A 23318-nucleotide genomic window follows, 5' to 3' on the forward strand; every position below is an offset into this window, starting at 1 on the left:
CAAGCGGCGGATCGGTGTTTACAGACGGTCCGACGAAGAAAGAAAAGAAGAAGGAAGAAGGAAGAAAAAAGTAAAAACAGCAACAACCACCGGTTCGCCGAGTGAAACAACACGTTGAATCTCGTCACCGTTGATCGGACAATGACATTGTACGGATGTCTTGAAAACATCCCTGATCCCAAATGCCTCATATGCGCCTGTACATAATCTACATTCTGTGCATATCAGCCGGGTCAGCATGGAAGTTTGCACTCACATTTCGGGCGTTCGTCTTCTTTTTTCATATCCTCTCTCATTCACTTTGGATGTGTAGCTTAGAATCATGAATTACACTATCCAAGCTTGGCATCGTGGAAATCGACATGTTCAAGCATCGATGTCGAATCTTTTTGTGGAATGTCTGGGGAGCCGATCTTTGTGCATTTGCGGTCACTGGCTGCAACCCACCCCTGGGCGATTGGTTGCCTGTAGTGATGTCAACCCACAGCAGCAGCCAGTGATTGCATGCCACAGAGTCGCATTGCCGTTCGCTTGGTGGGAAAAAAAGAAGCTATCGCCGGTTCCGATCTAGTAGGTAGTAGAACCATTATCAACACAAAGCAGATTCGGTATCTGACGACTTATGTAGTGCCCACTGCCCGACATATTCGATCCGTTCAGGCTAGGCGACTGGAGATTGCATGCGTGCAATTACCAGTCAAGGTGACGTCAATATCCATCTACGATGATTTGCGAACCAGCACCGTAATAGTTCCATCCACGGTTCCGCTCAGTCAGAAGGACAGTTGGCAAGAATTGCATATTTCTCTTTTCCCCTCTGTTTCGCTCGGTACGAATGCGAAGACAGGATGGCATAATCCGCTGAATGTGCGTCGCGTAACTCCAGATCTGCGCCAGGTTGATTGGCTTGAGGGGCCTTTCGCTTTCGGACGTGGCTTAGGCGCTTGCGAGTCCATGCAGGACAAGCACAAAACGTTAACCGCCCGATGTAGATAGCATCTCTGCCCGGCCAGCTCGCACCCCGGCCCTGGCTATTAGTTCTAAAAGTTAGCCAACTGGTTCGCTGCAGAAGTGCACATTGAAAAGAGAGAGAGAAAAGTCTGCTTGATACGAAACGTCGGCCCCCCATGGACAATTAACCGAATACGGGGTAAGGTAAAGGTGTGTGCCACGGAGCCGGAGGCTAAGCAGATTGTTATCCGCCACAAGCCAACAGGATAGGATACATATTCATTTGTTCTTTTTCCTCCGGGAGGGACGAGCACATGTCGTCCGACTGTAGCCCGAGGAAGCTCTACTGAACGTGTCAAGGGCATGGTCATCGCACGAAGAAACCACAGAACATTCTATTCTCGCACGACTCATATCACTTGTTGCGCAGTTGCCTGTGCCTGGTGTTTTCCCCTCCGAATTTAAGGTTAAACGGATTTGTCAATCTCATCCGTTTGTGGTAGAACATCTGTTTCTTTACATGGGCCAATTTTCAGATACTAGGTACATAGACATTGCCGTTTCTCCTGTTTGTACGGACGACGTCCACAACTCATCTGTAATTGTGTCGGCGCCAATTCAGCGATGCGGAGAGGGAGCCCAGGAGACCTCCGGCTCCAGATTACCTTATCGGTGCGCAATGTTCGATCCGTGGCCATCCGCTAAGTTCCTTTCTACGTGGGCAAGCGGCGCATGCGTGCCCATTTTCTGAAATTACATAATCCCCTGAAACCTCATTCAGGGCTAATCAATTGCTATCTTGGTCCATTTTAACTGCCACCAATAGACCGTTGTTGAATCATGAACTACATCAGGCCACACTTTTGGTCGCTTGGGACGATCATCACGATTGACCATGTCGCAGCGGGCCTGGGCTTCATTGCGTAGCATAAAGCATCGACATACACCTTCCAGGCCGTAGCGCCGGTTTGGCGCAATGAGCGGGTGCCGGTTAGCAACCCAACTGCCGCCCGCATATACGCCCTTGGACGCACAACAGGAGCAGATACGTCTTCTCCACCTCTTACCGGGCTCATGGGAAGACCCCGTCTCTTGCACGACTTCGACTGTCTGCATCAGTGACGGCCTGGTTTTCGAATCGCTGTCTTACTCTTGGGGCGACCCCTCCGTTAGCAGGATCGTCTTGCTCAACGGGCATGCAATCGCCGTGACAGTCAACCTCTTCGCCGCCTTGCGGCGTTTGCGGTACCGTGAATCCATCCGCTGCCTCTGGGCGGATGCTCTATGTATCAATCAGGTCGATCTGGAGGAGAAATCCCTTCAGGTCTCGCTGATGGGAAAGGTCTACTCTGCTGCATCGAAGGGACTCTTGTGGCTCGGCGAACACTCTGAGCTACTCTCCGACATAGAAGTAGCAGATCGGGGCTTGTTGGAGAACGCGATCCCTGAAAAGAACACCGTAGAAGCCTTCGACTGGCTGCATCGGTTGGCAGGCGATGCTGATTCACAGAGTATCAGCCATGTTGACTACGAGCTCACGAGGAGGCCTGCGACACCCAGTTGTGTAAGCTCCCTGAAGATGCTTTTGTCTCTTTCATGGTGGAACCGAATGTGGACGTTGCAGGAGGCGGTGTTGCCACGCGATGTGAGCTTCGTGTGTGGCTCGTCGGAGATTACCTTGACAGCCATGGACAGAGCGCAGGAACACTACTACGAATATCAAGCCACGATACCTCAACAGGAGCTAAGGGACGGTCCCGTCAACGCTGTCATGGACTGCCTGAGTTTATGGGTTATCGCAATCGCGCAGCTCCGAGAGGTCGGAGATGATCGTGACATCGTCCATGCCCTATTTTTGTGCAAAGCTCGCCAGGCCACCGATCCACGAGACAAGATTTATGCAGTGCTTGGGCTGTTCCCTTCGATTGCTCGATACATGGATATTGACTACAACAAAGATACCGCCCAAGTATCGACCGAGCTGCTGCTGTGTCTAGTCACGCTGCATGGCGACCTCAAGGCGTTGGCATGTGCGGCCGACACTCCAGAGGATCTGTCGCTGCCGTCATGGGTTCCCAACTGGTGCTACATGCTGGAGTCCAACATGCGTGGTGGAGAGGTAGGCCTTATCGACGAGTACGATGAGAGCTTCGCGGCCAGAACCACGCCAGCCCAAGTCCGCACGCCCTGTCGTGGGGTACTTGCTATACTCGGCATATCAATCGACAGGGTCGTAGCTTTGCAACCCATACGAGCAACATCGTCACACACGCTTTCCAAAGTTCTTGCAGAATCTTTCCGGGGCTGGATCGACAGCTTGCCTATCAGCTCTTTACAAGATACAAATACATACCTTGGTATAATTGAGCATATGATTGACAGAATGCGCAGTTTGGACAATCGCGATGCCTCGCTTATCATCACGAGTCGGGGACTCATTGGCTATGCCTGCCACGATGTACAGGTCAATGATACTGTTCATGTCCTTTTCGGGGGTAATCTCCCCTTTATCTTACGCGCATCGCACTTCCCTGGCGGTCAGTACAACACGCTTGTATGTCACTGCTATATGCATGGCATCATGGAAGGAGAGGCTTTGGATTGGGGCCTCAAACCGCAATGGGTCTTCTTGGTTTAGCCTCTATGTCGGCGTACACTGGAAAAGCGATAGAGAGAAGTCCATTTCTCATTACCACGGCCATAAAAGCAGCCGCGTTCTCAATTTCATGGTGACTGTACATATATCTGTATATGAATCCTTCCGGTTCCCCCGGTGTTGCTTAACCATGCTCGAACTCCTGGCCAGACTTGAAATAACACAAAACGCTTCACTTCCAAGAAAGATAACGAATAGCAAGAATGATATGTACAACAAGATCAAAGATTCGCTAGAAATCATACGCTCTTTTCATGTGTCATAACCATCATGAGCAGCTTGCTCTTCCTTCTCTCTTTCGTCTGTCGTTTCCGGCGTGGGGCTTGATGCGTCTTTCTCTTCTTGCTCTTCATGCTCTCCATCTTCCGTCGTTTCTGGCGTAGGGCTGTTGGACGAGCTGATGTCGTCCTCCTGGTCCCTCCGCTTCGGCCACTTCTCCTCACGCATCTGCCACATCCAGCTGCTGAACCTCTCCACGGCCTCGACGGGGCAGTCGAGGTGCACCTGGAAGAAGCCCTGCAGCTCCGAGCCTGTGATGCTGTTCTCGGGCACCATCTCCGCGAACTCGGCCGCCAGCGCGGTGATGGTGGTGGCCTTGCACCTCTCGCACCGGCAGACCTCTCCCTGATCCTCCTCGTCGTCGGAGCTCGTTTCCGCCTTCTCGGATAGCCGCTTGTAGCCATCTTTCACGGCCTGGTTGGAAGATATGATAGAGGCAGATCTGCTGACCTGGCTCTTTTTGTGGCTCTTGATGGGCCGGAACATGCGCACAAACATCTCCTCAGAGCTCTTGCGCGAAATGTAGCCGATGTAAATCTTCTTGTCGATGCGCCCCGGGCGGACCAGCGCCTCGTCCAGCTCGTCGGGGAAGTTGGTCGTCATGAGGACGATGCGGCCCTCCTGCGACCCGACGCCGTCTAGGACGTTGAGGAGCCCCGAGAGCGTGCACTCGGACTCCTTGCGCTTGATCTTGATCTCCTTCTTGCCGTCGACTTTCTTGGCCTTCTTCTTCTTCTCCTTTTCGTTCTCGTCTCCCGAGTCGTTCTCGCGGTCAATGCCCGCGGCGTCAATGTCCTCCATGAGCACGATGCACCGCGACGGCAGGTCCTGGAACAGCTGCTCCAAGTCGTCATCGTTGATGTGTGCCAGCTGCAGTACGTACAGGGTGAGACCGTACCGCCCCGCCAAAACTGATGCCAGTGTCGACTTACCCGTGCCGGGAGGGCCGTGCAGGAGATAGCCACGCTGGTAGGGAATGTTGCGCTGGTGGTACCGCCGCCGCGTAGCGGGGCTCAGATACTTCTCAATGTCGGCCACTGTAGGTTCGTGTTAACGAAGAGTTCATTCCATACAAGTTTGTTCTCAGAGGCGGTCGGTGGCTTTTACGTCGGTTTGACGGACGTGCTTGACAAGAAATGGCATAAAAACTTACAGAGATCCTTCTTGATGGCGCTGTCAAGGTGGATGGTAGAAAGCGGGCGCGCAGGAGACTTTGACTTGAAACGCCAGTACCGGTACCCATCATGACCATGAATGCGCATCTGAGGCTTCTTCTTGAGGCCGGCCTTGGCCTGCTCCCGGCACATCTCGAGAAAATCAACGACGGGTTGGCTGGACTGGCTGACGCAGGTGATGGTCAGATTAGTCGGCCTGCCGTAGAGGCTGTTCCCGTCAATGTCGTCATCGTCGTCATCGCTATCGTCGTCGTTGCTGCCCTTCTTGCCCCGCGTGATGGTGAAGAAGCGGCCTTTGTGGAAGAACCAAGTCCGGTGGAACTGCGGCACGCACTCGATGGGCCGGTCGGCCTGCTGGTGGTTCTTTTTCGCTACTACGCCACCGGCTGCTGAGGAGCCTGAATCCGAAGAACCCTCCTCAAGCTCATCGTCCTCCTCGTCCTCTTCCGCGACAATGGGAATGATGGGATCCATGCCAGCGCCGTCTTCGTCCTCGTCCTTGTCCACGACCTCACGGAAGAGGTACGACTGGTTATACCTCCGCGGCAGGACAACCCGGTCCACCCACTCGGACACGAACGTGCTCATCTCGTTACTGCTAGGAATGACGACACGTATGGTGGCGTAGTCTCGCAACGAGTCTACGACGGTGCCGGTGGACCCCCGCAGCCACTGCAGGGCCCCGATGGCAAAAGCCGTTAATGTGAAGATGGCGCTTGTTTGTGTGACGTCCAGCTTCCCCGCCCACTGGCCGAGGAGGGCCTGTAAGATTCCCATGGGAGTGGCCTCCTCCAGAGGAGGCAGGCTGGATGTGATGTTCTCCATGACGGAGGTGATGTGTGTGGTGTGATGCTCCCCTGTTGTCGTAGATAATCCACGGTGGAGGGTTCGTCTTGTCTTCTCTGTTCTTGGTGCGTGGGATCTTGCGAAGAAGGTTAATCGCGTGTTAAGATGAGACGAAGCGAGCTGAGATGAAAGTGGAATTACTGAATCTGTTTGTCTATTTGTTTCTGGTTTGAGGCAAGCATGGTGAGGGGAAGGCAGTATATCTTATAGCAATGCCTGGCAATCCGGGGAGGTTTGCTCCAGGGCAACCTGATTGGCTACCAACCAAGCCACTGCCCTAAAGCCGGGAGTGACGCATCGGAGCAGATCAACTGTGATTTTAGTTTGGCGCTGGTTCGGCCTCCAGTTCCATTAGGAAGCTTGGAATTCATCCTGGACCAGCACCAACTCCCAAACACACCAAAGTCAGTTCCTCAGTTACTGCTACTACTCCTGCGCTAATCGTGTATGCCTGGAATGAGGGTTCAATACTATGGGTTGTGGGTTCTCGGATTCCAGGCAGACTCATACGGTCGGAGTTGGCGAACGTGCTTGGTGCAGTAACGATCCGGGAATGAGGCAACCTGGAGCCTGTTGCCTGCAGCTGCTGCGGGGCAGCGCGGGAACCGGGGTTCGGGCAGCACCTGCTAGGGCCTGTCATTGGCCTAAATCCGTACTTTTCAGCGATCTACCAGAGGCCCCGTCAAAATTGGGCTGCACTGCCAACTTAAACCGATGAACAACTATGAGTCAGGCCTATCAGGCCAATTCTGAGCCAGGCTATGCATGTGTGTGTCGTGTACGGCACAGGGGAACTCAGCTCTTTTACTCTCAAAGGTCCCTCTGGACTGGATGCAATTGCTGCAAGTCTACCTGGTATGTAGCTGCGTTGTCCATGCAGAACGACTCGTCATACCACACCCTTGGCTCAGCTGCTCAGGCCCAAAGCCCTGTGCACCCCAGAGGTGCATTTGAGGCTCACCTACCAAGCATGCACACTGCACGCATTTGCAGCAGTGAGGCGACAGGCGAGGTCTTCTTTTCTTCTTATTCTTCTCTTTTCCCACCCACGTAATGCTTTTTGCGTGTATTGGCTTTTGAGTATCGTACTGTGACAATTGCGAGCTCCGACTTGTCAGCAACAATCCTGACTTGACGCCTACACACTGATTTATTTCCAGGCAGCGATTGTGCATTTCAACCTTTGGTGGCGGCACATTCGGCTTCACGGAACAGTGACTCAACGCCGGCGACCCAGCAGAACCAACATTTCCATCATGCTTTCGGCATCTGTATCATTGCCCAATCCCCAGAAAACAGTCAGATCATGGGACCTGGGAAACCAGGAACCTCAGGCGGACCAGCTTTATCCTAATGATGGCCGCCGGGACGTGTCTAACAAGGTCACTGTTTTCGATGTTATTTATTCAATGGATGGCAAGGATAGCGAATCTCGGCAAGAAACTCATGTATTTTCCCATGCCGCAGAGTTTACCCACTTTCTACAGAGGAATCAAGTCAGTAGTAGTACACTCAATCAAGCAATACCGGAGCAACACTAAGCATATATCGTAGTACGGTCATTCCGAATACATTTCAAGCCGGTTCATGTATGTCTAACTGAATGCACCCATTGACCTGCAAGAACAAGCTCGATAGCTCACCAAATATACAAAACCCAAGACATGCGCGAAATGCACCTTGGGCTCTGTCATGCATTCAGGAACACAGCGGTCGCAATTATAACAATGTAGAGTCGTGGATGACCCAGTCGCATGTCTCTCAACTCACCATGCCCGGCGAAAGGGTTTGGGAAGTCTCAAGATACGACAATGGATTAGACCTTAGGTACGGGTTTGATTACTTTACCTCTCACACATCCCAGGGGGGAACAACATGTCCCCAGTCTCGCGCCGAACTGCACAGTAGCCAGTTCAGTGAAGACAAACAGGATAAATTCTCTACGGTGTGTCTTTGCCGACTTGGCGTCATATGTGTGGCAAGACGGCCGTCGGGGTACAATATGGGCCGAGAAGAAGACCCAATCGTTACTGCGATGCTGTTCCAAGATACGGGGAATGGACACTGCGACGATCACTGGAACCTCCCTACGACGGTGGACTGGCGACAAGAAGGACCTCTAGATCCATTCAAATGGGGTGCCAGGCTCCTGGAACATGTCATATACTGTACGCTGAGACACGTGGCATTGGAATGGGTTAAGCTCATTCGGAACTCGGAGATGCACGTAGCTTGTCTGGTAAGCCGCAACGCACCCGCCCGAACACCGTTACTTCACTATGGACCTTGATTGACGTCTCAATTATTGCCCCGACAGGAAGAGAATATATACCGAAACCCGGAGGATGGAACCTGGGGTGATCAACTTTGGCGCTGCTCCAGAGGCTGGAATGCGTTCACGCGGCTGATGTCCCTACATGTCCGGATGGTCTCTTATCTAGATGTCCGCGCCGTGGAGTTTTTGGAGGAATTCTGGGAGGATGCGGCTAAACGCCAGATGGGTACCTCACCACCCGACGGGAACTCTGTACACGTCCTGCCACTACTGGACAATGGACGCGTACTCTTTAGCTTGCCGAAGAGCCTCGAGGCCTCGCAGACCGAGTTGAAGACTGCGTTGATACAGCCGACGGCTAACATGCTCGACATGGTAGGATTAATCATTCAGCCAATGTGGCTTACTCTTCACTAGGGACGAGAAGTGCTGACCTGACTATGCTTTTCTCATGATTAGGTGTACAAGCGCGTTGCCATTCGAGACGCCCGGAACTCACTGGCGTTGAACCAGAGTCTGTGGCGTCTGAGCTGGATCACTTTCCTCTTCTTGCCTCTGACTTTCATTACGGGCGTCTTTGGGATGAATGTAGATATCTTCGCGGACAACCCCTCTATCAAATGGTGGTTCGCAGCCGCCATCCCGTTAGTAAGTCGCCCATTTAGATGGCACCCTCCTGTCCCTTAGAGAGCGCATGCTTACAACCTAACGACAGATGGTCCTTGTTCTTCTAGGGTGGTACTTGTCCCGGCGCTACGTTTATGATCGTAACCAACGGAAGAAGATGGAGTACATGGTATGAGACGATGACTTTGAGAGACGAGGATTGAAACCTGACGCGACCCTTGCTGCTAACCACAAGTTTCCGAAAGCCCCCAATATATATAAGAAGGATTGCATTATTTATCCGGAATGAGCCAGTATAGCGTTGGAATACCTAGTATAGATGCAATGGTAACATCTTGTAAGGAATAGGGGTAGGCTAGAAATAAGGCAACAGATGTTGTGGACCCTGAAATGATTGCATTACAGTCATAGTCTTGAGTTAGAGTTCATATATGAGAGATGGTGCATAGGAAAGACATTAGTTGTACAGTCTATGCATCCATGGTCCTGAGCAATGCTATGACCTTGAAGCCTCCGCAATCAACTAAATGAGTGGCAGGATAAAGTCGGGCAATCACATAGCGGACGTTCAATCAGCATTTGCCCCATCCAGGTTGACAGCCTTTGCAATGCTCTTCGGTAGAGCCGCTGGTAGTAATATTAGCTCAGGCATATATTCACATGGGGAGATAGACAGAACTCACCACCATCCGTACGAAGAGCAGCAGTTGCCCTCGAGGCAGTGATACGGGCCGGCACTGTCAGGCCCACAGCTCCCATCTGGGCTCAGAAGCCCACAAGTCCCGTAGTCAGGGTTACACCCGGCTCCGCAATACTCGGCCGTGACGCCACTGCATAATATGTAAGCTTAGTCAGTGATTTGCAAAAGACAGTCCCACTGCCCCAGGTGGTGAACGGAGGGAGGTTGGAATTAACTCACCACCAGCCCCATTTCGAGCAACAATAGCCGTCCAGGCAGGCATAGCCTCCAGTACTGTTAGAACCACAGGTGCCGTCCGGCGTGCCCGGGTGGCTTGGGGCGAGGTTGCGGAAAACGAGGCTCCGGCCTACTAGCGTACCGTTACTGACGTCGTAGTCTCCCTCAGCCAGGAGGCCATGGGTGGGCAGCGCGTATATAGGACTTGCCGTTAGCAACACGGTGGATAGGGGCAGGACGAAGCCAACGGAGGTGAACAGCTGCATTGTCCAAATTATTGGCAATGTTCCAAGAAATCTTTGGTATCATGTACTTAAATTTGAACATTCCGGTTATAAGATCAGATGAAGGTTGGGAACAGGACACATTCCACAGCATATATACTGCTTTCATTGTCAAGCCTTGGAACCAGCCTCAGACTGGAGCAGATCCAAGAAACTCCCGCCGTACGAGTATTGTGGTGTGCTGAAAGACGCTCACGAGGCATCTGGCAATTTCCCTTTGGTGTGTACAGAACAGGTGACTGTAGATACAATGAGCACGTTATCTTGAGCCAATCCAATAAGCGAGTCGCGGGGACTGAATAAGCACTGAAAAGTAGCAACTTGAACTGGTGACTTCGCGCCAATAAGAAGTTTGGTTACAACGTTACACCACATATTCTACTACCTACCCGCATAAAAGTTCAGTTGCTTTAAATGGCAGGTTCATGCCGGTGACAGGATACCTCGGGGATTTCTGCGCCGCTATTTGTGGGCGCGGAGCCACCTATGGACAGGTCTTGGAACAACCACTTAAGTGGTTGTTCCATGACCCAAAACTGTCATTAGACTTTCCATAGGATGTCAAATCAGCGGTATCAGGCTGCGAGTAGCCTAAGCCAATGAAACTGGGGATATAGCAAGAGCGGGGGAGATATGGCATCTTTAGACTGGTGCAAGAGTTTTGAATCACTGGCTACAATCGCTCTGGTATTTGTTTGACCTGTAATCGTTGGTTTCATAGCCATTTCACAGGTTGCTTCGGTACCTCTTTTGACCCCTTTTCCATGAGTAGGGAATATGGAACATTGTGAAATAGCGTCACCCTATACGGCGTACACATGGTATGAAATTCTAATGCCAAAACGTTGCAGTACGAAGCTGAATGTATATTTTGCAAGGATTTCTCGCCTTCATAGTCAGTGATTGCTAGGTGTCTTGTTTGAACTTATGTTCCCTCCAAATTGCTGACTGTCACCGGGGGCGTCCCGACTTTTGCGTGTGAGTCATCATGGGTTCTGCAGTGGAGCAACCTCTTTTACTTGCGGGTGTATATAAGACGATGTTGGTAGCATCTTTATATTCCGCAAGCCACAAAGCTCTTGAGCACACTTCAGTACAGCGGTAGTATTCTGGGTTTCGAACCTGGAGACCAAGGTTCGAATCCTCGAAGTGTCACCACTGGCGTGTTTCCTTTTGCCCTTTGATTTTCTTTTGTTGTTTCCGACTCGGAATATAATATCACCAAGGTACATAATCATGAAATGGACCTACCAGTCCCGAGCCAGTTTCTCGCGGATATCCTTCACATGCCAGACACCCCCCTTTCCCACAATCCACAACTCGTGTTCCCCAAACACCAGATTCACCGGATCCTTGCCGCCGCCCCCGACCCGAATCGAGCCCAAAATCCACCCGGACTCCGGGTCCACGACGTCGACGACCTCGCCACCGGCGCCGAAGATCCAGCCGCCGCGGCTGGCGCGGACGCCGTCGTAGAAGTACTGGATAGCCCGAGTGAGCAGCCGGCGGTTCGTGAGCAGCGGGAGCCTGTTCCCCGTGGTTTTCGAGGTGGCAAAGTCAAACGCCCAAAGGTCGCGGGGGCCCTGCTCGTTTCGCCGTGAGGGCCGCACCTGCGACGCGCCCGTGTCGGCCACGTAGAGCGAGGTGCCGTCCGGCGACACGGCGATGCCGTTTGTGTTGCCGTTGGGCAGCATCATTAGGGTCTTGATGCGGAGGGTGGTGCCGTTGACGAAGTAGACGGTGGGGGGAGTAGGCTGACCGTACGGATGCAGCTCTCGGCCCTGTTGGGGGTTGAAACGCAGTTAGCAAATACAAGTAGCACCCTTTGACGAATCGGCACTTACCCAGCCTGACAGAGAGTCCGTCAAATAGTAGTTCCCCTCGCGGTCCAGATCGAGGTCGTTGAAACTGATAAACGGCTGCTCGTCGTGGTTGTTCAGGATCATTGTCCGCTCCCACGTCGAAGGGTCAATGGTGGCCAAGTAGCCCGTCTCATGAGGACCTCCGTCTGTCACGACGTGGAGCTTGCCCTTGCTGTATACGCAGCCGTGGACATTCCAAGTGGGCGGGTTGGTCCTCACGGTGGTCAGATTGTTGGTCTTGAGATCCAGCAAGTACTGGTGGTCGTAGCCCGGGCTGCCCCATGCTACAAAGAACAGCTGGGAGGTTTCCGGGATGTAGCAAGGGGCCTCATGAATCTGGAAGGGCAGGGTTTGAAGCTGCTCCACCGTCGCGTCGGGCCCTATTATGTCAAAGAAACGAGGATCGTAAGCCACGAAGCTCGTCTGGTTGATGTGCTCGTTGCTGCGCCGAGTTGTGTTAGCAAATCTGTTGTTTTCGAGTAATTTCTTGGGCGAACTCACATGGCGGCAATTTTATTGTCGGAGACCTCTGCTGCGGATGGTGCATCGAAGCCGGAGCAATTGAACTCCCCGGGTATCACTGCGAGGAGGGGATTCTCATTGGAGACCCACGCCCACTGACTAAGTAACGGTGTAGCGTCCGGGGCCCTTTCATGATGAACAGCACAAGCCGACAATGTTCGCATCCTGCCCGCTGTTTTGCACCAGTCGAAAGCTAGTGTGCGAATGTGCCTGCGCCTAACAGTGGAGGATAAGCTCACCGTAGGTGGCGTAGCTGCTGCGCCCCACTGTACCCGACTTCACCACTTCACATGTTCAGTTGTTCAGCTGCTCTTCCAGGCTGCCACCTTTGTGAACCGCAAACTCAGGACAATCAACTTGTTCTCGGCTGCCTCAATTACTTTTATATCTTGGCGGATTGAAACTTCTTTTCAGGGACCTCTTGCCATCTTTTTAAATCGACATCATGGTTATTAAACCGCTTTACGAGCCCGACATGGCTCCCCCGTACCCATCTGACTCGGCGTCACCGCAAGGCCGCCAGGACCCCGAGCCCTACGTCTCGCCCCTGCCCCGGATTCCCACGAACCCCCCAGGCGGCTCCCCTCCGGCTCGTCCCATGTCGTCCGACTCGCCATCCGAGAGCCGGCCCGCTGGCTATCCATACTCACCGGACCAGCTGTCTTACCCCTCCTATGTGCGAGGCCACTCCTATCAACAGCCGGCCCCGGTCCCCGTCCCGTCCCCTTACCTCTATACGGGCCAGCCAAGCCCTAGCTATGCCGCGCCGCAACAGTATTCCCAGCAGTACCCCCAGCAGCCAACGTACGCCGAGGCCCCGGCGACCCAACCATCTTACCCCCCGCAGCCTCCGTACTCGCCTCAGTCCCCGCAGCCTCCCTACCCCTCTTTACAGCCGTCGGCTTTCGAGGCGCCAGCTCAGCCGCAGTATGCGAACCCCCCGGTGCCCCAACCATCCTATTCCCCACAACCACCTGGGTCTCCGCAGCCTCCTTACCCCTCCTCACAGCCGGCCGCCTTTGAGGCACCTGCTCAGCCGCAGTATGCAAGCCCCCCGGCGCCACCACCGTACAGCAGCAGCGCCTTTGGGGATGATTATCCCGGGGATGTGAAGAAAGAGTACCCTTCTGTGGACCCCGTGACGGGGGCGTCTATGCCCCCGGGCACCGATGAGGAGCGCGGCCTGATGGGAGCGGTCCTGGGCGGTGCAGCCGGCGCCTACGCCGGGCACAAGGCGAACCACGGCGTGCTCGGCGCATTGGGCGGCGCCTATGCCGGCCACAAGCTCGAAGATGCCTGGAAGGACCACCGGAACAGCCGGCCCAGCTCCAGCAGCAGCCAGCAGCACCAGCCAATCATGGCGCCGCCTCAGCCCCAGTACGCCGAGGCACCCGCACCGCTCGCGCCCGCCCCCGCGCCCTCGCCCCAGCCCGAGCCGCCTCGGTTCGGCAACTTCTCCCACAGCTCGGCGCGGATCAGCCTCGACCGCGATTACGACCTGATCGCCGAGTGCCGCACGCTCAGCGGCCAGCAGAAGCTGACGTCTATCTCGCTCAACCAGTTGCTGAGGAATTCGGACGGGCATTTCCAGTGGGTCGGCAGTGAAGATACGGGCAACTTTGGCGCAACCGCCCGCAACGTGCGGCTGGTTGACGACGGCCGATTTCTCGAGGCGGAGCTCCGTGCTATGGATGGCGCTTGGCGATGGGACAGGGTTCACCTGGATGAGAAAATCATGAACATTGATGGGGATTTGCAGGTGGTTTGAGATGAGAATTTTCTGGGCTCTTCTGCTGGAGTCAAAACATAGATCAAAGTTTATCGATATCCAAGTTGAGCCCCAATGAGTCTACTGCATCCCCGTCCACTGTCCTCCATTGCATTTCCAAGCCGCTACCACGTGAGGTATCGACCCGGAGAAAGCCCGGGCTAGTATCTGACAAGAATGAGGACGAACCCAATGCCGGAACACGAATCCTTTTCCACAACCTAGTTGGGTGGCAGTTTATGTGCCATCAGTACATCTGATGAATCGTATTTCCGGGTTGTATCGATGGACAATCTGCCGTCCAAGACCTTTGAGAGGCTTTGCCAGTGGCAGAGATTGAATAAGACACGCAGGGGTTGCCTTTCAAGTTATTAGATTAAGGGGTTAGCGGTTATTGGATTTAGTATAGAAATCCGAGTTCCACATTTCTAACCAGCTATGCAGATGCAATTTTCACCAGTCAACAACCTAACTTGTCTAGATGATAAACCCGGAACCTTAAGTGTTGCCAATCTGCCGCCGATACCTATTTGTCTCAACTAACCCGAACGTAGCCAGGAGCTTATGCAACTCGTGGAATATTCATGTAGAATGTAAAGCTATGTTGATCATATAACCTTAATAAGATATTCTAGACTGGCACCGCCTCACTACTGGATGTACCATTTTACCTCTTGTTGTCTGCCGGCCACGGTGTGTGGTACTCGCGTGATTGGTATAGATGAGAAGTTGTGAAGTCTGTCTTTCCTCAGACGTAAGTCCCGCAAGTCATGAATTAGTCGACCTTGAGAATGACATGTACCCGGACTCTTATGTCCATCACGTCCACGCCCATTTGTCCGACTGTTCGTCGAGGTGTGTCCTTTGGACATCTGTACTCCTAAATATTGCCTTTCAGCTTCGCGATGACGGCCAAAGCCTCGGCACGGACGTCTTGGACGACTTCGCCGGCAGGTTTTGACGAGCGGACCAAGCCGACTCCCGCGCCCCTGAATCAGTGTTGTTAGGCATTCGGCTTTGGCATGTTAATGGACCCCAAAATTTTTGAAACCAACTTACGAAAAAGTGATCATTCGTGTCTCGTCGCCCTCTGCCATGGCCTTCTTGAAAGACTCATGTACTTGCTCGATGGGGATGCCGTGCTCAATGTCTTGGAGTCCGGAGTGTATAACTGTTCTGCCCGCATAGAGCTTCGACCACGTGGGATAGCCCATAATGGCATCGTTCAAAGGTGATCTAATCATGTTCAGTTTTTGCTTGATCAGAGGGGATGGGCGGGTGGCTGGATCGGTTGAGCAGACATACCTTACTGTTGTCGCACCGCCATCGTTGGTATTAAGGATCGCGTTTCGTACGAAAGAGTTGGAATCGGCCTCGGGGCAGGCCATGAACTGTCCATCATCAAAGTATTGTAAGCCGAATAGCACAAATCGGGTCACTTCGGTTATGGGGCCAGACGGAACAGACTTACCCGAGTGCCCATCGCCACCGCATCCGCCCCCAGCGCCAACGCCGCCGCCACCCCCCTCCCATCCACAACCCCACCCGCCGCCACCATGCCAACCTCCCTGTCCCGGAACTCCGCCTCGTTACGGAGCGCATCCACAATCTCCGGCACCAGCGCCACGACGCTCGCCGCCGCCGCGAACTGATGCCCCCCCGCGTCGCTCCCCTGCGCCACCACGACGTCGGCCCCGGCCCGGACGACCTGCCGCGCCGCCTCGACCGTGCCGACCTGCACAAAGACCTTGATCCCCCACCCCGCCCCCGCGTCGCGGAACAGCGCGATGAGCGGTCCGTACTCCGCAGGATCCGAGCCGAAGAGCCAGACGAAAGCGGGACGGTGCCTGCGCAAGATGGGCAGCGCGTTGGCGCGGTACGCCTCGGGCGTGGCGAGGAGCGTCAGGAAGCCGACGCCGACCTGGAGCGGGGGAGCAACATCATCCGCCGTCTCACTCGCGCTCTTGATGCTAGTGCCATCGTGGAGCATCTGGCTGGCCATCGTGAGTTGCTCGTCCAGCGCAGCCAGGTGCGGCGACGCCGCGGTCGGATCCATGCCCGCGGGGACCATGCCGAGTCCGCCGGCCTTGGTCACCGCGGCGGCGAGCGCCCCGTTGGCGACGGTGAACATCGGGGCGCTGATGATTAAGGGGCGCGCCGTGGCGGGGAACCACTTGTGGAGGGGGTTCTCAGTGGCCATGATTGATAGATACGGCAGGCAACAGTCGCGAGATATCTTTGTGTGCCAGCAAATTGCCACGGAGGTGTCTAAATTTCAAAAACGCGAGAAATACAGGATGAGGTTAAAGACTCTGCCCTTGACCCCGCAACTGATCGCTGGCTAAGTATATATAATCTTACCTGAGCGGCTGACTGCAATCTGACAGCAATCGGCGAATTGTAGTCGCATAAAGTAGGTACACCAAGCCGCTTGGGGCCACCAATAGAATACTCGGAGGGTGGAGAAGCAGCTGTGAATGATTTGATCACACATGATGGTCAGACGTAGCGAGCGATTCGACAATGCGATTCCCGGCATGGATGCAATTCCATATACTACGTACGCTGAGTCTCCCTCGTCGATGAATGGACATAGAAAACAATTAGACAAAAGAACAAGAAAAAAACAAATATAGACCGTCATGCGATCTCTCTCCAGCATGCTCATGGGTATGTACAACTCCTCCTCCCCTTTCGTGTTTTTTTGCAAGAAGCCAACCCATGAAAATCGTAGTGACACACGTCACGATTGAAACCTCCAATGCAGGATCTAACTTATTGTCCCAGCGACTCGTACTTGCCACTGACAAGCTTCCGCACTGCCGGGACGTCATGCCACTGCTCCTCCGAGGTCGAGGTCGACTCGCCCACATCCGCGAACGGATCGTCATCGGTCAGCTCCACCTCTTTGCCCTTGCTCTCCTCCAGTCTGGACACGGTGATATCCGCGATGTCTTGTGGCAAGCTTGCTTTGGAGATGAACTCCCATCGGGCTTCAACCGTACCCGCCTGAGGCTCGATACCGCCCTCGCCAACAATGCGAGCAATCACCTTTTGCCAGTCCTGAGACGCGCTCAGCGTGACATCACCGAGCCGCCAATACACCAAGTGCTTGTCCTTCAAGTGTGTACCCTGAGGCTTGGTTTGGGCGCCAGAGGCTTTACCTTCGTACGTAGCATATATGACTACGTTGTGAAGCGTAACCGCATCGTTGGACTTGAACTTGAAGGCAGGGTTGAGCTTGTACTGAAGAAGCAATCCAAGCTTATCGCCTTGGGGCTTCCAGGCTTGGCTGACAATCAACGGCACGTGGTCAAGAGGAGGGTTCGCCTCTTCCACGTGTAAGCGGTAAGAGAAGCCAACAGTAGGCTGGCTGGGTCGGAGATGGGAAAGATCGAGTGTGAAGTGATCCGGTTGGTCGGGCGCTGTGTTCGTAATAAAAATGCGATTCGGTCCAATCGATTCCAGGGCAGGGAAATTGTTTATCCGAATAGTTTCATGGGCTGTTATGGTCAGTCTCGCACAGTCAGGCCAGGGTTAACATATATACTTACAAGGTGCGTTCGCCGAGTCTTCCGGGTTGTACGAGAATGCGATCTCTCCGCTGATCTTGGCAGACTTGATGTTACCACGTTCAAATGTTGCCGATACAGTTTCCATGAAGGAGGAGCACAGGCCAGGCTCGTGCAGATCGGGGTGCTTGAAATGAGCGTGGTTGCCCAAGGAGTTCGAGGACCGGATGGATTGCGTGTCCGATGTTCCGGTAACACTGGGTTCCGACACCAGCGCAGAGGTCGTGGGGGGCTTCGAAAAGGCGGATGGGAGGCTTGGCGTAGGCGGGAATGGGTTGCTTGACGAGGGTCCCTCAGAAACGGGCGCGGGCACGTAAATAGTGTTCCTCACATCCCTGCGGCCGCGGATGGTACCTGTCTTGCGGGCCGGCGTTCCTAGGGCCGAGAGGGAATTCGTGAACTTGGAAAGAGCAGCCTGCCGCTCCTCCGGATCCTCCTCTGCCACAGGCTCTTTCTGAATATTCAGCTTGAAGGCTGGCTCAGTCTCATCACCGGCTGCTTCCCTTTCGGCTTCGGATATCGGGTCGTGTCGCGTCGGTGGTATGGTGAAACCTTCCGCATCCTTCTCGGCCTCCTGCTGGCCTGGCGGCGGGCCAGGGAGGGGGCAAGACATCGCCCACATCCATGGCAGCGCCTCCGTTTGTGCCATTCATATGGGATGGTTCCAGCTGACCGGATGTTCTCTCATTTGCAGCATCGCCGCCCGAGCCATTCGCACCCTCGTGGCTGGTTTTCCCGTTCGTCTCCGGCGACTTGGTTGACTCTTCAATCATATCGGGGCGCTCTATGAGGGAAGAGAGCCTATTATGGGACTCATTTAGATTGCTCGAAGATGCCCTTGGCGAGGGGCCGTGGGCGCTTTTCGAGGTCCTTGAGAAGGGTCCCTTGGGAGGGGAGAGTTGTCCGAACCCGCCGTGGACACTCTGCCGCCGCCTACCCAGCATAGTACCAATGCGACTGCGGAGCTTGTTCTCACTACCTTTATCTTCCTTGGGGCCCGAATGAACACTTCTGGAATCTTCTGGTGTTTGAGGGACCGGCGGCATGGGCGGTGGTACAGGGGATGAAGAAGGGGCATCACCAGCACCAGCACCAGCACCACCCGCACTACCAGTAGCACCAACAGTTGACGCTTGTCGCGACGTAGTCATCCGCTTTTCCAACTTCGGCCGACCGGCCGTGGTCTTTGTGACAAATGCTTGGATCTCGTTGGTTGTATTGAAGTCCAGTAGGCTATTGAGAACCGATTCGGCTTCGGATTGTTGCTGCTGTGCCTGCTCTCCTTCGTAAGTGCCGTATTGGGTCAGGACATCGCGAAGCTGGTTCAGACGCGTCTCGTCTAAGGCCTGTAGTGATTCGAAGATGAAAGGAGCTTGCGACTCCCACTGATTGGTCGCAGATTCGAGTCTGGATGCGGCCTGATCCATCTTGGCGGCGCTCGTCTTACCGGCTTTCTTAGCAACCGACTCGGACTTCTTTTGCGCCTCGTCGAGCTCTTTTGCCATGTTCTGCAAATTGCCCTGAATTGTCGACATGTTCTGCATCTCCTTCTTCGCGTGGAAGTTTCGCAGGGGCACCTCGACATCCTTTTCGATTTTGGCCGCGAGTAGGTGATGTGACATGGCGATCGCTTCGGTCGAGAGTATGATTTTGTCCCATTGTATTTGAAATGTGCTAATTCAACATGTCAGCCGAAGACGCTTTTGCGCCGCAAGTGATGGGCAGACGTACCCGAGTTCGGACTGAGCGTTAGGAACCCTGAATTGGGTGAGTTTTCTCATAGCTTGAACATATTGCTCCTCGACCTTGCGACGTTCCTGTAGGGGGTAATCGTTCAGCGTCTCGTCTCTATGTAGCAGCAGATGGCGCCGGAAGCAGGGGCGGATGCGGTCGTACCTGTAACCAGTCGGCAATCTCGATGTTGACTTTGGATATGCGCTTTACTCGGTCGTTGAGGGCCTGGGCGGCTTGAGTGGGCTGGAGGTTCTCCTGTGGTCATGGTGATGACGGCTGATCAGCAAATTTGTTTGCGGCAGTTTGCTGCAGCAGCACGACAGGATGATTCTGGAACGGATCGCCGCAATGACCCGGTCGCGACAAACTGCCGGCTACGCAAAACTGGACGAAGCAATGCGCGACTTACCAGCATAGCCGGGTACTCTACTCTCATGGAATCATCCATTGCGACGATAGCTGGAGCTCAGCGGGACGCTCATGTAAACACCAGATGGGCTACGTAGCAGAGGGTGCAGAGGAAGGCATAGAGATGCGCAGCTGGGAAGATGCAGCGGGAAACGAAGTTGGAAAAGCGAGATGCGATGGCTGTTTCATGGACCAAAGAGGTGTCGGATTGCCGTTGTCACATCCCAGCCTTGAATTGACAACAAGTGTGACGCTGCTCTCCTCGGCGACGATGGAAATAGATGGAGCTGGCATCCCCCCCGGGCCGCTGTGCCCACTTTTGCCTGGTCCTTCCAGGGTGCAGGGGCTATTATTGGATTGCAATTGAACATGCGATTGAATGGGCCAGAAATGGGCACCTGACGCGGCACTCAGCGAAATCTAATCTACTTTTTTAGTGGTGACGCCAATGCTGACAATTAATTTGAACCCTTTCCTTCTGGCTGTCTGTTCCTGTGTAACCCCAATTGATCCCCCATAGCAAATCTGATCCAGTTGGTCAGAGACATTGATCCGTTTGATTGAACGCCCTCACTTCCCTTCTCGAGCTCCTGTCTTGGTAGTGAAGGCACTTATGTACACCACTGGATCGAAAAAAGCTTAGGCGCCCCCCAATCTGTAATGCGCTGCTCCAAATGAAGCAAGGATGGAGCCGAGGCTGACGTCGAAACTGCACCACCGCCTTTAGTGTGGGTTCTTTAGGGCGCCCAATTCATGCAGCAGACGAGCAAACATTGATCGATTTCATCGGCTGAAACCCGAACGAACTTGCGGTCACAACCTGAGGAACCCTCTCCGTCGTGACCTCGTGAGACATGACGGATGCAACAGGTGTGGAACGTATTTTTTTCTGGAGTCGAGTGACGCACAGCGAACAGGGTGCAGCTTGTGCATGCTTCCAATGTTTCTATTGCAGTAACAGCAGTGGTAGGTACATTACTTAATTCCTTCTGTCGTCTGATGTTAAACCGGGCGGGTACCTTGACTGAGCATTGTTGGCCAACTCTGCCAAACCCCAGAAACTTAGAATTATCAGTAGCGGATGGTGGAATTGACGCCCAATGGAAAGGAGATAAGGTATTTGACCCGTCACCCATCGACCAACCTGGGAAATTGAAATCTTGGCCATGTCGTCGTCCGAGCACGACTGGCGCAGTGCCGTGTCTTCGTTGGATCGCTATGAGAACATTCAGAAGCTGTAAGCCTTGATCTTGAAGACTAGCCTAGCATGGCATCATGCCGCAGGAGAGAGCTCACCCACCCCCGCACCGTAGAAAAGCCGCGATTCAGGCGTCAGACCCTGCAAATACATCGGCTCAGAAGGAAGCCTTCTCGAAGGAAAACGAAGCCTATAAATCCTCGTCCTCGCTTGTAAGTAGATTGAGGGCGCGCCGCCAGACTCTCGACCGTTTGGACCCTTAGCTTTTGCGAGACCAGGTGTTACTGGAGTCGCGTTTCATAGACTAATACCAAACAGGAAGATTACAATGCAGTCTGCTCTGCCCCTTTGGATCCGCAGCAGCCTCCAGCCTCACCTCCATTTCATCCAAACTTGGGCGACAAGCAAGATGACGATGCCCCATCATCGCCGGGCATTACCATCGGATCGTACCACGATTGCCATCATGTGGCAGGCGGCGTGACGGCCGAGGTGTACAGGGCACAGGCCCGAGCGCTCAAGGTAATCACCGAGACGAGAGACATCGCGCCGCACGACCCTTTCCGCGAGGCCAAGATCCTCGCGGCGCTGAGCAGCGGCAGCAGCAAGGCGTCTCACACCATCCCGCTGCTCGAGACTTTCCGAGACCAGGAGCAGCGGTTCGTGCTGGTCTTCCCCTACATGCCGCTGACGCTCGAGTCGCTGCTGGCCCGCCGCGAACCCGTGACCCGAGCGCAGACGCGGCGGATCTTTGGGGACCTCTTTGGCGCCCTCCAGGATCTGCACGCGCAGGGCATCATCCACCGCGACATCAAGCCCTCCGCCGTCCTGCTTGAGTCGCCCGACGGACCCGCGTACCTGTCCGATTTCGGCACCGCCTGGCACCCGAAGCTGTCCCTCGTCACGGAACCGGCCGACGGCAAGATCCTGGACATCGGAACGGGACCGTACCGGGCGCCCGAGGTGCTCTTCGGCGACAAGTCCTACGGACCCCTGGTCGACATGTGGGGTGCGGGCGCCATGTTGGCCGAGTGCTGCCGCCACCCGCCGCGTTCCCTGTTCGAGTCCCGCGCCGCGCACGAGGACGGCAACCAGCTCGGCCTCATCCTCAGCATCTTCCAGACCATTGGCAGCCCGACGCGCGAGTCCTGGCCCGAGGCCGCGCACTTCAGGACGCCCCCGTTCGAGATGTACCGCGCCTTTGATGTCCGCGAGTGGCCGGAGATCCTGCCCGACGTCGAGCCTCCATGGCGCGATCTGGTCTCTGCGCTGGTCAAGTACGACAGTGGCAGAGCCAGTGCCTCGGACGTAAGTTTTACCCCCAGCAACTGATTCGGCTGGTGACTAACTAGGATTACAGGCCATAGAATTCCTCAGTTCAAAGTGCACTTGATTGAGGCAAATTCGTGCTGTTGTTTCTCCCATGCATCTTTTGGCCATCTCCCCAACTGGGCTTAGGTAAAGCACACGTCACGCTCGATCTCTACCCGGGCTAACGACTGTAACTTCAATCTATCCCTGGCTTATCTCAAGTGTAGGTTGGTCTGCAAAAACTTGCGCATTGTGTGGCCCAAGAGCCTGCGAGATTGTTATGGCGTCGAGAACGACAAGCCGCGCTGGTGCTAGACGGGCAGCGGTACAACTGCAGTAAAATCAGATAGAGTAATATCAAGACGTCGACGTTCATACGAGTATCTAGCCCCAGGATGGTCATTGGTGATGGGATGGTTTGGCTGCTAGCTCCAATGGGATATTTCGTAACGGCCTACAGCTATGGTGTATTCCAGGCGCACAAAAGTGGTGAAGCTATTTGGAAGAAGAGTTCTCAGATTATTGTTAAGCCCATTTATTTGTTTGAAAAGGACTATGCTGATTTGCCGTCAAGTTTCTTCATGGGGCCTCCGGTTTATCATTGAATCATTGAGTATGTTCATTAAGGTTCTGCTTTCATGGGTTAATACTGTGCAATCCACCCGTATTTCATTTCTCATATCACATACCCACCTACCTCTTATGTATCTCCGTTGCCATACAATTATTGAGCATCTCAGTTTATATAACTCTCAACAGAAGCATTACCCGATCCCTTCCTCGCACCATTTGTTCCCAACTCTCTCGCTTGTCGCTGCCAGTCTTCCTTTGCGCAAGAAAGAGTCCCAAGCCTACTTAATCACAATCTATCCGGTCACGATTGACTCCACATATCATCGCCAACTCACCACCAGTCCTAGAAATATTCTGACAT

At 54.1% G+C, this 23318-nt stretch overlaps 9 protein-coding genes across 9 annotated transcripts; 4 read left to right on the forward strand and 5 right to left on the reverse strand.

The window, feature by feature from the left end:
* Positions 1 to 1927: 1927 nt before the first annotated feature.
* Positions 1928 to 3589, forward strand: PG985_004472 (Heterokaryon incompatibility protein 6- OR allele; the record flags this gene model as incomplete). The annotated part of the gene is made up of 1 exon (XM_066824241.1): positions 1928 to 3589. The coding sequence occupies one exon, from the start codon at positions 1928 to 1930 to the stop codon at positions 3587 to 3589; it is 1662 nt and encodes a 553-aa protein (XP_066687401.1).
* A 270-nt stretch (positions 3590 to 3859) lies between these two features.
* Positions 3860 to 5886, reverse strand: PG985_004473 (uncharacterized protein; the record flags this gene model as incomplete). The annotated part of the gene is made up of 2 exons (XM_066824242.1): positions 3860 to 4923; positions 5040 to 5886. 2 exons carry the CDS (start codon positions 5884 to 5886, stop codon positions 3860 to 3862), a joined length of 1911 nt encoding a protein of 636 aa, XP_066687402.1.
* A 2023-nt stretch (positions 5887 to 7909) lies between these two features.
* PG985_004474 (uncharacterized protein) lies at positions 7910 to 8984 on the forward strand (the record flags this gene model as incomplete). Its single annotated transcript, XM_066824243.1, has 4 exons — positions 7910 to 8146; positions 8225 to 8557; positions 8642 to 8830; positions 8898 to 8984. 4 exons carry the CDS (start codon positions 7910 to 7912, stop codon positions 8982 to 8984), a joined length of 846 nt encoding a protein of 281 aa, XP_066687403.1.
* Positions 8985 to 9724: 740 nt separating this feature from the next.
* On the reverse strand, positions 9725 to 9991 carry PG985_004475 (uncharacterized protein; the record flags this gene model as incomplete). The annotated part of the gene is made up of 1 exon (XM_066824244.1): positions 9725 to 9991. One exon carries the CDS (start codon positions 9989 to 9991, stop codon positions 9725 to 9727), a length of 267 nt encoding a protein of 88 aa, XP_066687404.1.
* A 1265-nt stretch (positions 9992 to 11256) lies between these two features.
* PG985_004476 (Six-bladed beta-propeller TolB-like protein) lies at positions 11257 to 12557 on the reverse strand (the record flags this gene model as incomplete). The annotated part of the gene is made up of 3 exons (XM_066824245.1): positions 11257 to 11790; positions 11854 to 12313; positions 12373 to 12557. 3 exons carry the CDS (start codon positions 12555 to 12557, stop codon positions 11257 to 11259), a joined length of 1179 nt encoding a protein of 392 aa, XP_066687405.1.
* A 281-nt stretch (positions 12558 to 12838) lies between these two features.
* Positions 12839 to 14161, forward strand: PG985_004477 (uncharacterized protein; the record flags this gene model as incomplete). The annotated part of the gene is made up of 1 exon (XM_066824246.1): positions 12839 to 14161. One exon carries the CDS (start codon positions 12839 to 12841, stop codon positions 14159 to 14161), a length of 1323 nt encoding a protein of 440 aa, XP_066687406.1.
* Positions 14162 to 15041: 880 nt separating this feature from the next.
* Positions 15042 to 16361, reverse strand: PG985_004478 (Nitronate monooxygenase; the record flags this gene model as incomplete). Its single annotated transcript, XM_066824247.1, has 3 exons — positions 15042 to 15150; positions 15221 to 15552; positions 15633 to 16361. 3 exons carry the CDS (start codon positions 16359 to 16361, stop codon positions 15042 to 15044), a joined length of 1170 nt encoding a protein of 389 aa, XP_066687407.1.
* A 575-nt stretch (positions 16362 to 16936) lies between these two features.
* Positions 16937 to 19915, reverse strand: PG985_004479 (uncharacterized protein; the record flags this gene model as incomplete). The annotated part of the gene is made up of 6 exons (XM_066824248.1): positions 16937 to 17664; positions 17716 to 18310; positions 18354 to 19407; positions 19465 to 19550; positions 19630 to 19722; positions 19877 to 19915. The coding sequence occupies 6 exons, from the start codon at positions 19913 to 19915 to the stop codon at positions 16937 to 16939; spliced, it is 2595 nt and encodes an 864-aa protein (XP_066687408.1).
* Positions 19916 to 21041: 1126 nt separating this feature from the next.
* On the forward strand, positions 21042 to 22466 carry PG985_004480 (cell division protein kinase; the record flags this gene model as incomplete). The annotated part of the gene is made up of 4 exons (XM_066824249.1): positions 21042 to 21112; positions 21189 to 21285; positions 21392 to 22381; positions 22434 to 22466. 4 exons carry the CDS (start codon positions 21042 to 21044, stop codon positions 22464 to 22466), a joined length of 1191 nt encoding a protein of 396 aa, XP_066687409.1.
* Positions 22467 to 23318: the final 852 nt, after the last annotated feature.

Source organism: Apiospora marii (assembly GCF_038362585.1).
Source record: "Apiospora marii strain CBS 49790 chromosome Unknown utg000003l_segment0_segment0, whole genome shotgun sequence".
In the NCBI taxonomy this organism is placed as follows: domain Eukaryota; kingdom Fungi; phylum Ascomycota; class Sordariomycetes; order Amphisphaeriales; family Apiosporaceae; genus Apiospora; species Apiospora marii.